This window comes from Sarcophilus harrisii, chromosome 5, assembly GCF_902635505.1.
Source record: "Sarcophilus harrisii chromosome 5, mSarHar1.11, whole genome shotgun sequence".
Classification (NCBI taxonomy): domain Eukaryota; kingdom Metazoa; phylum Chordata; class Mammalia; order Dasyuromorphia; family Dasyuridae; genus Sarcophilus; species Sarcophilus harrisii.
In genome coordinates, this window is record NC_045430.1 from 25,210,827 (window position 1) to 25,226,772 (window position 15,946).

The 15,946-nt window shown below is 37.7% G+C and overlaps 2 protein-coding genes across 5 annotated transcripts in view; both read right to left on the reverse strand.

Moving 5' to 3' along the window:
* Positions 1 to 2,332, reverse strand: part of SLC17A8 (solute carrier family 17 member 8) — a 53,224-nt gene extending 50,892 nt beyond the window's left edge. For both annotated transcript variants that reach the window (XM_031938373.1, XM_003771063.2), the window contains exon 1: positions 2,232 to 2,332. In XM_031938373.1, coding sequence (XP_031794233.1) covers positions 2,232 to 2,332 — 101 coding nt within the window. The remainder of the gene's footprint in view (positions 1 to 2,231) is intronic.
* A 9,669-nt stretch (positions 2,333 to 12,001) lies between these two features.
* SCYL2 (SCY1 like pseudokinase 2) overlaps positions 12,002 to 15,946 on the reverse strand; it is a 61,866-nt gene continuing 57,921 nt past the window's right edge. For all 3 annotated transcript variants that reach the window (XM_031939589.1, XM_031939587.1, XM_031939588.1), the window contains 2 exons: positions 14,269 to 14,388; positions 12,002 to 13,630 (listed from right to left, as the gene is read on the reverse strand). In XM_031939589.1, coding sequence (XP_031795449.1) covers positions 12,989 to 13,630; positions 14,269 to 14,388 — 762 coding nt within the window. In that variant the 3' untranslated portion in view covers positions 12,002 to 12,988. The remainder of the gene's footprint in view (positions 13,631 to 14,268; positions 14,389 to 15,946) is intronic.

The window sequence follows — 15,946 nt, forward strand, 5'->3', positions numbered from 1 at the left end:
AAAATTTGGGGTAGGTGGGTGGGAAAGGGGAAAGATAATACACCTATAAGAAACCAAACATAATTTAAAAAACCCCACCAACTCATCAATATTATCAGAATGGCAAATTTCTAACATCTTGAAAACAATCATCCCAATCTGTGTGACAATATAATATTTATAAATGCTGTAATAAGGAGAGTTTCCAAATGGGACTTTTTAATTTGTTCATTGAAGGCTTCCTGCCTTGCTTCTACAGCAATTTAAGTCATATTGACTGTCCTATTTAAGAAAGGGGAGGAACTCTTTTGTGTGGTTAGATTATCATGGAAGCATAGATTCAGAGCATTAAAGAACCTAAGAAGTCATCTGTGCACACTCTCATCTTACAGAACAGGATTCCGAGGCCCAGGGAATCAATGAGAATTGCCCAAATAAAGTAATAAAGTAGCAGAATTGGGATCCAAACTCAAGTACAGAGAAATTAGAAATTGTCTGATGGGGCACTGGGGTAAAAAAAAAATCATTATGTTCACGAGAACCTGTTGTAAGCATTTCCTAGGCATTACTCTTGGTAATGAACTAGCATTCAATCTACTAAAGGTTTATTGTGGGTCTGGTAAAACTTTGGATCAAGAGGAAATTTCAACCAGGTACTCAATTCAATTTTTCTAACAATATTTGCTTAAAAATTTTTTTTAAAGAATGATTTCGCCATCGAGGAAACCATCTGGTTCCTTTCCACTATCTTTTAGGACACTCAGGCTTAAGAGAATTGTGATTATTTAAGTATAATGAAATTATTAAATTAAGTATTAAATTAAATACCACTGCATTAGTCCATACACTTAAGGAGAGGTTCGATTTAATGCATTTTGCAGAGAGGTTCTCTTTATGAATCAACTTTTCAAATTTAAGCAACCACAAATACTTATCAAAATCTATTTGAAACTGACAAGGTGTGTGTGTATGTATACACACACACATAAATATATATATATATATATAATACATATGTATATGTGTGTATATATGTATATATACATATATATATATACACATAAGTATATAATAGATATTTTCTCATTCCTAAGGAGAAGTGATCAGACCACCACAATCAGAATACTCAGATCTTAAGAAAGGGAGCTTACTTTTGTTTACATGGTGATAAAACTGATGAATCACTTGTATTTTATGTTCAAAGAAAAAAAAAAAACACCAATTCTTATCACAAAAGATACACAGAAACTTAGTGTCTCTTTTCAAAACCCATAAATTAAAATGTCCCATCCTTTCAAATATTTGAAACTATTTAATCATCACCAGATAGTTTTTTAGAAGCATTTCTTTTGATAATCACACATTGAACTATACTTTTGAAAATGGTTTTCTTTCTTTTTGCACAAGCTCTGAGAATCCTCCATTTCCCATGACACAAATCCTTAATCTTTGCTTCCCTCTAAATGTGAATGATGGGCTTTTGCTTTTTGATGACCTGATTTTATTATGCTCAAACTATTAACACTTTATCCTTCTGACCTTAGAAAAATTACACGTGGAGATACCTCGGTAATTTCTAAGTTTAAAACACTTGTATTTTAAATTGTGAAATTTTGTACTGAAATATTTCATTAGAAACTTAATATTAAAGTGCAACCCAAACAACTCATCTTACTGAGCAACTATTCAAAATAGCATTATCTGTAAAAACAAAACAAAACAAAAGCTAGAGCTACCTAAATGTTCTGGGAGAAGGGGAATGGTTAAATAAATCGTGGTCCATTCACATCATAAAATACTGCAGTGCTCTTATGACACAAGTGTAAGTAACATAAAGAAAGCTGGAAAGACCTTTCTGAAATAGTGCAAAGTGATGTCATCCCCATTTACAGTAATAGAATTAAGACTATTCATCATTTAGAGGGTAATCAAATTTTGCACGAGAGCTGCATTTTAACCAGAAGTCCTGTCCACCTTCAGCATTGCCATCTTAGCAGGAAATGTAATGCCCTCCCCCCAATCTTCTCTAGCTCAGAGTTATAGGGTACCCCCTTTATACCACATTTTATTTCTTCAATTTCCTTTCAGTCCCACTGAGGGAATGGAATACATCTCTGGGTGTGTTCTAGTCTCAACACATAGATTTGGGATTTCTCTTAAAATCTCTTATAAACATACTACACTGCCTGATCTGTTTAGCCCACAAGGTAGAATTAAGCCTTAAACTTGAACTTAGCAATCAAAACTTTTACCTTTGGAAAATGCCCAGCGAGTCTCCAACCGCATTCTTCACACCCTCCTTTCCAGGCTTCAGGAATTTTTCTTTGAAGGTAGTGAACCCCTTAAACGGCATGGTGAATGAGGGACCCCTCTAGTGGGTTAGCAGCAATCATTCACTGTCGGTCATTCTTATTCATTTCAATTTGAGATGCCCATGCAGAGCCCTCCCAGGGAGACAAGTAACCACTCTTTCCCCCTGGAAATATCAGGAAGATGAAATCCAATCAAGTTCTTCCAAGATTTAAAAAAAAAAAAAAAAAAAAAAAAAAAAAAAAAAAAAAAAAAGGCAATGGGATATGGGGTCTGACAACAGTCAGGCTGGGGAGACTCCTTAGGAGAGCTAAGAGGGAGACAGGATGCTGGGAGCTCTCTATGCATCGGCAGTGAGGCTCAAGGCAGACTCCTAGGGGCTGCAGGTGGAGATGCTAAAGGGGATCTCACTGGGTGACCTGGGAAAGAGGCAAATCCCTATGTCTTTGCTTCCCGCTGGTCATGCCTTGATTGGGTCCGAACTCTGGGCTCCACCCCCACCTGCCTTTTTCCTGAGCTCAGCTGTGTGTCACTCCCAGATCCTCTTCAAGGGGATGCTATAACCTGCCCCTCAGCCACTCGTTATTAATAGGCTCTCGTCCAAAACAGGCATCCAGGAGCAAAGTTAATTAAACATTTACAAGTTCTCTTCCAGCATGGAGAACAGACACTCTGCAAACAAATACCCAGATACCTTTGGCTAAAGAACATCACTCCTCATCGGAGAGGCAGTGGGCATGGGGCAGAAAAAAAATGAGTTTAAATTCTGACTTGGTCACTCACTACCTGTGTGAATTGAGTAGGTCCCTTAATCCATCTGGGTCAATTTCCTCATTTATAAAATGAGATGTTAGGGCTGGGTGGCTTTCAAGATCCCTTCCAGCTCCATCAACAGCTTCAACAGGGACATGCGGGGAACATTTCAGGAGAAAGATAATTATTACTTTACATTTTGAAAAACTTAGCAAAGTTTATTTAGTTTTTTCCTAATCTGTGGTTTAATCATTTTGGGTGTCCAATTCTTCATGACCCCATTTAGGGTTTTTGTGCCAAAGCTACTGGAATGGTTTACTATTTTCTTCACTTCGTTTTACAGATGGGAAAACTGAGGTCACACAGCTAGATACTGGAGTGGTTTACTATTTCTGTCTCCGGCTCATGTAACAGATGAGGAAATTGAGGCAAATAGGGTTAAGGGATTTACCCAGGGTCACACAGTTAATCTCTCCAGCTGCCCATCCTTCCTAATCTCCTTGTACAAGAACATAATGTATATATATATATATATATATAGAGAGAGAGAGAGAGAGAGAGAGAGAGAGAGAGAGAGAGAGAGAGAGAGACACACACACTCTGACTGATTAAGGTAGCCAGTGCTCTAAGGTCACTATCCAAACTATAAGTGAAAATGGGATAAAAATCAGATCAAAAGGAAAAAAAAACCACGAGAAAAAAAGGCAAATAACAAAAAAGGTGAAAATACTAAGCTTTGATTCACATTCAGTCTTCACAGTTTTCTCTCTGGATATGAACGGCACTCTCCATCACTAGTCTATTGGAATTGTCAAGGCATAGATTTTACAGTATGCAAAGCTGTTTGTACCTATAGCTATCTAATACAGTGGGCTTGGAATCAAAAAGGCTTGAGTTCAAATCGTCTCAAGCACTTCTTTGTTTGATCTTGAGCAAGTCATTTACCCTCTGTCTGCCTCTGGATCCTTTACTCTAAAATGAGAATAATAATAGCACCTGCCTCCCATTGTTGGTGTGAGAATCATATGTGTATATTGCTTAGCACAGTGCTTGGAACAAAGTAAGTATTTAATAAACATGTTCCCTTCTCCTCTAGTTAAAGTTTTAGAACTAAAAAGAACCTTAGAAGTTTTGTAGTTCAATCCACTTTTTAAAATGTTTATTGAAAACTTATTTTTCTTAGTACTTTCATTTCCAAATATCTCCCTCTAGTATTCTACCTAGTGGAACATTCAAAGGGGAGGGGGAAAAGGAGGGGAAAGGAGGGAAGGGGAAGGAGGGAAAGGGGAAGGAGAGGAGGAGGAAAGGGAGAAGGAGGAAGGGGGAAAGGTGGTGGAAGAGGAAGGGGGAAAGGTGGTGGAAAGGGAAGGGGGAAAGGTGGTGGAAAGAGAAGGGGGGGAAGGGAGAGAAAGAGGGAAGGATGAATTTAGGAAATTTAACAATATGGTGACTTGAACAATATATAAGTTGTTCTACATCTATCTTCTTCAGAGAAAGGAAGTCTCCTGTTCTCTAAAATCCATTTGTTGTTGTTTTTCACTTGCATTGTTATAAGAATAATAATAGCTAGCCTTACATAGTACTTATAACGTGCTAGGCACTATACTAAGTATTTCACAAATGTCAACTCATTTAATCTTCACCATCATCCTGGGAAATTATTGTTCACTTGTTTCAGTCAGGTTCAACTCTTCGTGACCCAATTTGAGGTTTTTTTTGACAGATATATTAGAGTGATTTGCCATGTCCTTCTCCAGTTCATTTTACAAACAAGGAAACTGAGGCACAGTCTCACAGCGAGGCCGGGTTTGAACCCTGGAGATGAGTCCTCGAGTCTGGGCCTGCTTTATTTCCCTCAGTCTTCGTGCTTCCTAGGCCTGGGCTGGGAGGAGACTGACCTGCAGCTGCTTGTGTGCCCTCGCTGTTGCAGACAGGTATCCCTGAAAATGACTTGGGCTACAGCGACACCTCCTGGCCACCATGAAACACGGCACGTTTGCACAACTGGCTGAAGCAGAGGGATTTTGCTGTTCTTTTGTCAAATAGAAAGGTTTTCTCATTTCTTGGTACTGGGGGAGAGGGGGGAAAAGGAAGCGGGGGAGGAGGAGAGGGAGAAAGAATCTACTACAAGGTAATAAACCTGTTGAAGAACTACAAGATGTTTCCACAGACTGAGTCCCACTTCATCTCAGGTCAGCTCAGCTCACTGAGCAGAGGATCACAGATTTACAGCTCCAAGGGCCCCAAGAGCGCACTGAGCTCAAACTCCTCATTTTATAATAGGAATTACGAACCTTTACACACAAAGCGCTTTATTCTAGTCTCCCCAAAACCTTCTGAGTGTGTTTCTCCACTTGCCCGGGCCAGCCTTCATGACCACAGACCATGAGGACACCACGGAGAGCACTCACTCCTTCCTCTGGTTTAGGGCTTGGAGGCTGAAGGGTTGAATTTGTGGAAAACTAATTTGTCATTTTGTGTTTAAAATGTGTGGCTCAGATTCTGACTCGGTCTTTCAGGGGGCCTTCCTTTGACCGCTGGAGGACGGCAGGGTAGCCGACACAGAGGACAGAACGTTTGATATGGGGCAGCACCGGTGTCATGCACACGGCCTAGACGAGCTGCTCCATCCAAGCTGCCAGCCAGCGCTCTCACCTCTAAACCTGGCCCAAGTGGATCCATTTCTGCTTGGGGGATGGGAGGCCAAGGTGGGGGGGGGGGGACTGTTCCCTAATGAAACCGAAGGACTAAAAGAAAATATCTGTTCAACTGCTATATCCAAGGGACTGTGCCAGCCAAATCAAAGGCAGATGCAACGTAAGGTCTTTCCAGGAGATGGCAATCTAATGGAGGAAAAGGACACATACAGATGTAAGAGGCAGCGCTTGGAGTTGGAATCAGAGGGTCTGGTACACTGTGCGACCCCAAAAAAGTAAACTCTCAGAGGGTCTCAGTTTTTGCCTATGCAAAATGCAGCAGTTGGATGGGGCCTTCTAAGGTCTCTTCTGTCTAAATTGAAGACCCTGATTCAAACAGTTCTAAGTTCAGGATCAAAAAAGAAAAGTGTAGGTGTGGCCCCCACACCATTAAGCAAGAATGGTTATCAATAAGTTATCAACAAGCACTTGTTAATCATCTATTATTTGCCAAGGATTGCACTAGGCACTGGCTATATAAAAGACAAAAATGAGATTTTGAGTTCTTGCTTCTCAAGTTTACATCTTATGGGAAGTGGGGGAAGAAATATGAACATGATACAAAATACATAGAAAGAACATAATTCAGAAGGGAAGCGATGATAGAGGGATCAGGTAAAAAGTATCCAATAGGTGGTATTAAAGCAATAATAAAGTGAATTAAGATTGTAATTATACATTTTCAAGTCATCATTCATCAAATATCTCCAAAGGGATTATTCCAAACAGATTATAAAGGAAGGGAAAAGAACCCACAGGTGCAAAAATGTTTATGGCAGCCCTTTTTGTAGTGGCAAGGAATTAGAAGCTGGGTGGATGCCCATCAGCTGGAGAATGGCTGAATAAGTTATAGGATATGAATGTTATGAATATTATTGTTCTGTGAGAAACGACCAGCAGAATGATTTCAGAGAGGCCTGGAGAGACATGAACTGATGCTAAGTGAAGTGAGAAGAATCAGAAGATCATTGTACATGGCAACAAGATTATATGATGATCAATTCTGATGAACTTGGTCAGGCCACTTCCAATAGACTTGTGATGGAGAGAACTATCTGTATCCAGCGAAAGGACTATGGGGACTGAATGTGGATAACAATATATTATTTTCACCTTTTTTGTTGTAATTCACTTGCTTTTTGCTTTCTCCTTTTTGATCAGATTTTTCTTGTGCAGCATGATAAATGGGGAAATATTAGAATTAGAATGTTTAACATATATTGGATTACTTGCTGTCGGGGGGGTGGGGGGGGTGGTAAGGGAGTGGGGAGAAAATAGTAAACTGGAATTGACAGGCCTAAATTTATGATCCCAATTTTTCTTTTTAATATTTTTTGGTCAATTGTAAGGCTTGTAAACCAAAAACCACAAGAGGGGCAGAATTCCGGGCACTGTCATGAGCTGAATGCCTAGAATGATTTTCCCAGTTTCATCTCTATCTCATCTACCTTCCATCAAAGGTCAAGTTCCATCTCCTACCTCAAGTCTTTACCGACATTCCCCCTATTAATCCCTTCCAAAATATCTCATGTTTACTTTGTATATCCATGTACAAGTGGTTTTCTCAACAGAAGGTTTTTCAGACCTTTTTATTTTTGTCTTTGCACTCCAAATCGAATATAGTTGCTAGTACATAATAAGTACTCGTTAAGTGCTTGTTCTGAGGTCCCTAAAACAGCATTTCAGATATACTACTCAGGTGAAATCTTTCCCAAGAAATTAAAGTGAAATAACTAGCAGACAAGATCATGCATATAAATCTCCATTTCTCCCATGGTGTCCCCCTATTAACACAAGATCATAAACCAAACTACATAAAGATTCCTAACAGCTGATTCACATTAACCCACAACATGTGGTTATTTGGTCCTATCCCTCCATCACAAGTTATCTTCTACAATCAAAGTCAAATACACAGATTTATAAAATTGGGGGGAGGGGGAAGCAAGCTTGGCCAAAGTTTGCACAATAAACCTGCACATTAATGGCAATCTGGAAAATGAAAGTCCCTAAGATTGGATTTCAAAGTGATTTAAAACTCTGAATGCTTCAATACTAATAATCCCCATCATTCTGTGAAATTCATTAACTCACTTTTTCTTTTATCTGAAAACTAATCTTCTTAGAACTAGCAGAAGTTTTCACTGGAAAGCTGCCATGGCAGTTTCTGAGAATTCAGTGAAACCCCATTACTATGGGAAGGCATTGGAGTAAAGCTTTAGTTGAGACTGTGCTAAAAAGAATTTCTTAATTATTTGGAGAACTGCTGAAGAACACAAAAATTCATTTTGACTTCAAATTTAGATATGCCAGCAAATAACATTTCTCACTAATTCAACTAGCATTAAGAATTTTTATTTGTCAGGTCCTGTCAGGTCAACAATGAAAAAATTTAACAACTCATGCTCTCAAAGTGTTTGTAGATGTAATGGGATAAATATTATGTATACATGTGTGAAATATGCACCAATCAAAAAAAATTCAGGAGACTTAAGTATCATCAGCCTTATTTGGATGAAGGCACTCGAGTTATGCGTTTAAGAGAAATTTGGGGGATTCGAAAAGGTAGGGGAAAGCTTACTAGGCATTGACAACAGCCAGAGCAAAAACAAAGACGAGTGTTGTATGTGAAAAATGACAAAATGGGCAATTTGACAGATTTGTAGAATGGGTAAAGTACAGTAAAGCTGGAAAAACAAGTTGGAGCCAGATCCCAAAAGTACTCCAAGTAACAACCAGAGAAGTTTGCATTTGACCACTTAAGTAGGGGAGAACATGGTCCCCAGTCCACTAAAAAACATACTTCCTAAAGTGTTCTAAAACAGCTTATGTCTTTCATCTAGCCCACATGGTTCCATAATGTCTTTAAATATTCAGTGAGAGATAGTTAAATGCCAGACTATGGCCTACATTATTCTACTCTAGCTATGATTTAGTTTCCAAGTTTTAATAGCATATAGTACCAAAGGCTCTAATGGCTCTACTCAGTTGAAAGGCTCAAGTTCAAACTCATTCTCCTGACATTCCGAGTTCCCAGATACATATTTTTCTCCCACTATTCTATCCATTTAGGGCCTAAAGGCATGATCACACTAAGTAGTCAATAAATGCATACTAGATGAATCTATCATACACTACAATTTCAATGCAAATGTGCATCCACTTCAGACAAGAATTGCTCTTCTGGCTGATACAGATTAAAAAAAAGAAATAGCCCATAAGGCAGTAGTAAAAACCATGTTGCTGTAAACAGGAGAAAGGAACAAATGAGATCACAAATGGCTTCTTGGAGGCTATGTGTACCTTAATATATGAATGTTCATACAACAAGGAAAACCATGTGTGTAAGTACAAACAAGTAGCCTGAATACTGAAGCTGTAAGCCTGGCTCTTCCATTAACTCACAAAATACTCATGGGAAAGTCTATTTATTTTCCTGGTCCCAGCTTACTTCTCCTCCAACAAAAAACTGAAAACTGAGTGGAAATGGAGGGAAACACCTATTAGTTGGGGAACAACTAAACAAATTGTGGTATATTTATGTAATGATACAGCTCCACACGCAGAGCTATTATCATTACCATCATCACTGGTAAGAAATCATCAAGGGATAAGCCTCAGAGAAACTTGGAAAAGACTTCTATATAAACTGATACTGAATGAATTGAGACAATCAGAATATAAACCACAACATTGTAGAAATAAGCAACTTCAAGAACTTTAATCAGTGCAATGAGCTATCACGTACCTACCTTGTGGCAAACAGATGATGGACTAAATGTGTACAATGAGATACACACTGTGGGCATGGGCAATGTTGCAATGTGTTATGCATATTTATTATAAGAATTTTCTTTTTCCTTTCTGTTTTTTTCCTGGGCAATAAGTGAAGCAGGAAAAAAGGAAAAACAAATTTTAATTTAAAAAAGGAGGATGTAGGTCAGTGTCTCAGGTAGTACCTTTCACCTAGAAAATTCTGATTTTAACATTCTTATGAATTTACTTCTGATAATTAAGTCTGTAAGAAATGTAATCAAAACCAAAACCATGTTTAATTTAAAGTATGTCAATTCAATTATTGTTCAGTAAGAAATGACCAACAGGATGATTTCAGAAAGACCTGGAGAGACTTACACGAACTGATGCCGAGTGAAATGAGCAGGGCCAGGAGATCATCATATACTTCAACAACACTATATGATCAATTCTGAACCAGTCATCTTCAGCAATGAGATGAACCAAATCAGTTCTAATGGAGCAGTAATGAATTGAACCAGCTACATCCAGCGAAAGAACTCTGGGAGATGACTATGAACCATTACATTTAATTCCCAATCCCTATATTTTTGCCTGCCTGCATTTTTTATTTCCTTCACAGGCTTAATTGTACAATATTTCAGAGTCTGATTCTTTTTGTACAGCAAAATAATGGTTTGGACACACATACTTATTTTGTATTTAATTTATACTTTAACATATTTAAAATATATTGGTCATCCTGCCATCTAGGGGAGGGGGTGGGGGGAAGGAGGGGAAAAATTGGAACAAAAAGGTTTGGCAATTGTCAATGCTGTAAAATTACCCATGCATATAACTTTGTGAATAAAAAGCTATTAAAAAGTTTTTTTTTTTAAAGTATGCCAATTCAAATGCTTGCTCACAAAGGATTTTTATTCCCGTTTACCACGAAGCTTTGTTCAGTTAATCTGCAAGAAAGAAACCCATTTACAGAAAAGGAAAATAAAGTCTACTTGTGTTTCCTTTTGGAATGTTCTATATACTCTGGCTTTTTTTCCCCATCAAAGAAAAGTATGAATTTGGTAGAAAAAAGGGAAACACACAATTGTTCATAAAAATACAAATTCCCCTTGAATTCTGAAATCTATTGTAAACATTAGGATTCCAATTCAAGAAGACAAAAATGATCTTTGCAATTTTTAAAAAATGTCTGTTAACAAAGCCCCCAATTCCTCTTAAAACTTATCATAACAGTCTTCTTCCCAAAACAATTTCTTGGTAGAACAGAGCAGTGGCAGTAAAAGCAAATGATTTACTGGAGATTCTATAATGTGGATGAAATAAATGGGAGAATGACTTTTTAAAAGTGATGGAACAGATCTCAATTATATTTCCAAAAGTCTGAATTTTTAATTAAAACCAAATTATCAGGAATTCAATATTGCAACAGCCCTTATGTTATCAGGCTGGGTACTAATCCTCCACCAGAAATGATCACAATCCTCTCCAAGCTTCAGCAGATATTAATGAATTGCTTGTGCCCACCACCAAACTGTCTATGACCAACTCCTTGGCTTTTTGGTTAATTAGGAGAAGATATCTCTACATTAAGTAGAAAATGCCTCTACTAAACAGCGATTACTTTAATTATCACAAAGAAAATATACTTCAAATATTCATTCCATGTGTGAATTCTCCAAGCATGATTCAAATCCAATAGTTACAAAAACACTCTTACAAAGAATGCAATCATATTTACAAATACATTTTTCTAGGGCAAAATGACTGTTCTTAATGTTTATCATTTCTGAAGTAATAATCACAAGTTGTTTCTAACATAAGTCATTTCTAAGTTCAGATATAATAAAGTACAGCTCATGCAGAAATCAGATGTGAAAGTTGATTTATTATTTTTTTTAAAAAGTCCCCTCATATCATATGTTGGCAGCAAGAACGTTTTTTATCATCCAATCACATTTTATAATCAAATCAGCATAACCCAGGACACTTACCAAGAGTATCATTTAGCACACAAAACTTCACACGGTTTATTTAAAACCAATGCTGGTCCCAGACAATTCAAAATAAAAATATGAAGGCAGCAACCATATCTCTCTCTCTCTCTCTCACACACACACACACACACACACACACACACCCTCACACACTTCTTTGAAAGATGAATTTAAATTTATCACTGCATTAACTGTGGAAATATAATTTAACAAAATACAAATCACATTTACAGCATAAGGCCCTGTGGTTTTTTTAAGCAGCAAATGAAAAAACAGTATCAGTGAAAGGCTTTTAAAAAATAAAGCATGTAGGTTTTCTGTAAAAATGTTGAAGAATTAATTCTTTCCTTCCAACAAACGGACAACTCTGAACTTCAAAATGTTAGAATAAAGGTTCCTGAAAATCTTAAGAAAGAAAGAATTAACATTCAGGGGCATTAACAGAGAAGAGGTCAGACTGTAACATGGGCAAGCTGAGCATCACTATGGGCAAGCAGAAGATACAACTGCTCATTTTTGGAGAAGTAAAGTTTATTACATTTGGAGCAATACAGCATAAATTTTAAAAGTTTATTCACCAAATACACTTGGATTCTTACAAATCTGCCTTGGAAAATGCAACCTCACAAGTTTCAGTTCAAACATAATAAGAAGGCAAGAAGACACAGGGCAAGGCCCATAAAAGTGAGCTGTGCCAAGTGACCGTGCCCTTTCTCCTGGGCTCCTCTGCTCTGATGGGCACAGGAAGAAAGAATCAGGATGTCAAACACTCCCCAGGGAATGAAGGAACAAACTGTGCAATGAGGCTGGCCATGCTCAGCCAGGTTTTACAATGAATTGTCTTGCACTGAAAATGGTGTATGATGAGGCTTTTACTGTTTGAACCAATGAGAAGCAAGATGAGAAATTTTGCAATCTTTGCTGAGAACTGTCTCGAAAACAACAAATACATAAAGATTGAGAAAAGCAAATGACCTGATCCTTTCTATACACTTACAGTTTGCTTTACTTAGAGAAACACACCAATTCAGAAATCAAATCAAGCAACTAGGGAAAGAACAAATTAAAATTAAGATTTAATAGCTGTGACATGGGAACTCTGGCAGCACTGAGCAGAGAAAATCTGCAAATGCCATGGACACCTTTCTGTCACTGATTGGTCATACCAAGTTATGATGATGAGCCACTGACAGCAATGTGTTCAGCCCTGAATGAGCCTAGTTTAGGGCCATGTCTTCAGATCACTGAGAGGAGGAGAGGATGTGGGAGAAGGCAGGAGGGAACAAATCAAACTGCATTCAATGCGTACAAACGACAGGATTCTACATCACTACAATGCTGACGTGGACGCCCTTTTTTTCCTCCACCAAATCTCTCAGACTCCTTCCGGTGGGAAAAGTTCCTCCAAGCCAGATATTCAATCAAACATATCAAGATGGAAATCAGCTTACCCATGATTAAAATGCAATCAATTCTTCAAAATGAACACCAGATGCCTTAGCCAAAAAGATCTTTTAAATCATTGCTAGCTGAGCTGCTACTAGTCATATTGGCTGGTTGTGCAAAGTTCTGTGGATTAAAGAAAGGATTGCCCTGCAAACTAAAGGCAGGCTGTCCTACCATGTTCAGTTGTGTTCCCATTACTGAACTGCCCGTCCCTGGGGACCCTTGAGGAGGTACAAACTGATTAAGCCACTGGTTTGGTTTCTGTTGAGATAACTGGTTCATGCTAACTTTGGGTTTCTGAGGACCAAACAGACTGTCCAGAGCAGACATATCAGTGGGTCTGTGAGGGGTCTGCTGTGACATTCCAGCTGAAGCCCTTCGAATGTGCAGGTTCGGTAAACTAGAAGGCGTACCCAGAGTCATCTGGGCTGCTGCCGGTGTGCCCGGGCTGCTGAAGAGATGCTGGTTTGCACTGGTTGGCAGGTTGAACGCTGGTGTCTGAAAGCCCATATTGGCAGTTGAGCCATTTGTCAAACTTCTCTTTGTATTATCAACCGGTGTGGAAAAAGCCAAGCCCATCCCCATGTTCGGGACTGAAGAAAAGATAGTAGAAGGCGAAATTTGGGGAGTGTTAACAGAAAGGCTGGTCAAAGAAGACATGTTATCCATCAAAGTTTCTGTCAAATCCTTAGTCTGAAAATATAAAACAAAAGTATGATTATACTATTTACATCAAGTCTATACTCTTAAATCACATAAAGTACATTAACATTTGGCAGGAAAAATTCAGCTTAAGCAGCCAAAGTCAACTAAACTTATTAAAATGCTTTGTTTATAATATATAATTTTACGTTGATTTCTCCATTTTTCAGAGGGAGAATTTTTTTCTTCATTTAAGAAAGTCTTCTAAAAAAAAAATCATGTCAAGCACAAATTCAAAATATTCCTGCTATTAAATGAAGTTGTGTGGAACTTATAAAACATCAAGGATCACTTCCCCAAACTGTATGTATTTGGACCTGCCACTTTTACTATTCTGAAATCTGAGTATTTAAAAAATAAAAAAGCAAAAAGAACAGCTCTACTCAAAAAAAAAAATCAACAAAAAAATCAAAAAAAACAACATCAACCATCTTGCCTCCTTTACAGAGAACTGAACACTGCATTTGTCACTCACCTTTCAGCAACAATCTTTTCCGCTCAATCCAAACCACAACCCTCCAAGAAAATACAATTTAAAGAGTCTTTAAAAATACACCTCTTGGAGATAATTAACTTTATATGGTCTTAAAAGAGAGCAAATAAAAAACTACCAAAGAAAATAAACTGACCTGTTTGACGGGCGCCACAGGAGTATGGACTTGGGGCTTCAGTGGCTGCTGACTTTTCAACTTCTGGGCCTGTTCCTGTTCCTTTGCTAACTTTTGCTTCTCTTCAAGTGTCAGTGATGCCTTCAAAGTGAAAAAAAAGATAGTTGGTGCGACAATCTTAGATTTCAGTTTTTTTTTTTGTTTTTTGGTTTTTTTTGTTTTTTTTAAGGCAAAGATCTTCCAATTAATCCTGAATTTTCACAGGCTAGATTTTATTAAGGGGATCTTTGCCAAGTATACCACAGAAGAAATCTTGGAAGACACTGCTCAGCCTCTAGGCCACAGACTGAACAGCATCTGAATGCGAAAAGCTCACTACTTCTTAGAGGCACGGCTTCCTCATGCATGAAGAGAACGTGATGATGCTGGCCCAACAACTCACAGGATGGCTACAGAGCAAATAATTGCTAAACTCAAAGCTCTATTAAAAACATGAACTGTTATTAATAACACTTGGAAAATGTAGTTTTGACAATAATTCCCATACAGTCTGAGCAAGATTTAAGTTTGTCCTGCTTAAGACTGGTACATTTCTTGTTAAAAGACTTTAACTATATAGGACTTTCTGACCATACTTAGAACTGTTACTTAGGAAAACCTAAATATTGGAGCCAACTTCGGGGTTATAGGAGTAAAGGTCCATTACTTCAAGATCTATTCCACAAGGCATTGTTGCTTAATTTTCATTTACTTTTATGTCAGAAGAACAGAACGACTCCTAACAAATCAGTTGCTAGTTAGGTTATTTCAGAACACTATATAAAATTAGATAGTTATGCATATCTTATTTCGCTGGCATCTTAAAGGAAAGGTTCCTAGCTTAAACAGCTCTGCATTCTATATAGTATCATAATACAGTGGATATTCAATACATAGGAATTAATTAAAACTGATCTGAGCATAAGCTTCTTAAGTTAGCAAATGAGACAAATGACATTTTATAGAATTGGAATCAGAGGAACCAAGACGAAAGTTCGCCTCAGGAAAACAATATGTCATTAAACTTGGCGATTTATCCGAGTTAGAACTAAACCGGGAGGAACAGTGTTTGAGAAGAAACTGAAAGAACAACAGCTTGTCATATAAACATGTTCTTAAGTGTGGTGGACTACAATTATCCAGGTCCTGCTGAGAAAGGGTTCTAATTTAGAATAGACATTCTAATCAGGAATAAAGCAGCTAAGAGATAAAGACTCTGCCTCCTACCTCTCCCACCCCAAAACTGATAGTCAATAAATGGCAGAGATCTATGATCCCTTGGCACATTGTATAAGACACTTTTAAAAAAGTTTTTTTTTTTTTTTTTTTTTAAATAACTCATTCTATTTAACTGATAAATGCCATCATTTGCAAATGGTTTGACATTCCATAGGTAAAAATACATATAAGTCTGCAATTAATACCCAAAGCTGCATAAAATTACAGTTTTATAACATAAAAACTAAATGCTATTTTAGAAACATAAAAATGCAGTCAAGCCTTCCCCAAATATACAAAGTATATCAATAGATATTGCAACATGGATTAAGGATAACTAATGTTTCCTTATCTGTAGAATGAAAAGACTGCACTCAATTGCCTGTAAAGTACTTCCCCTCTAGAGGTATGGTGCCATAAACCAAATCTACAATGTATAGCC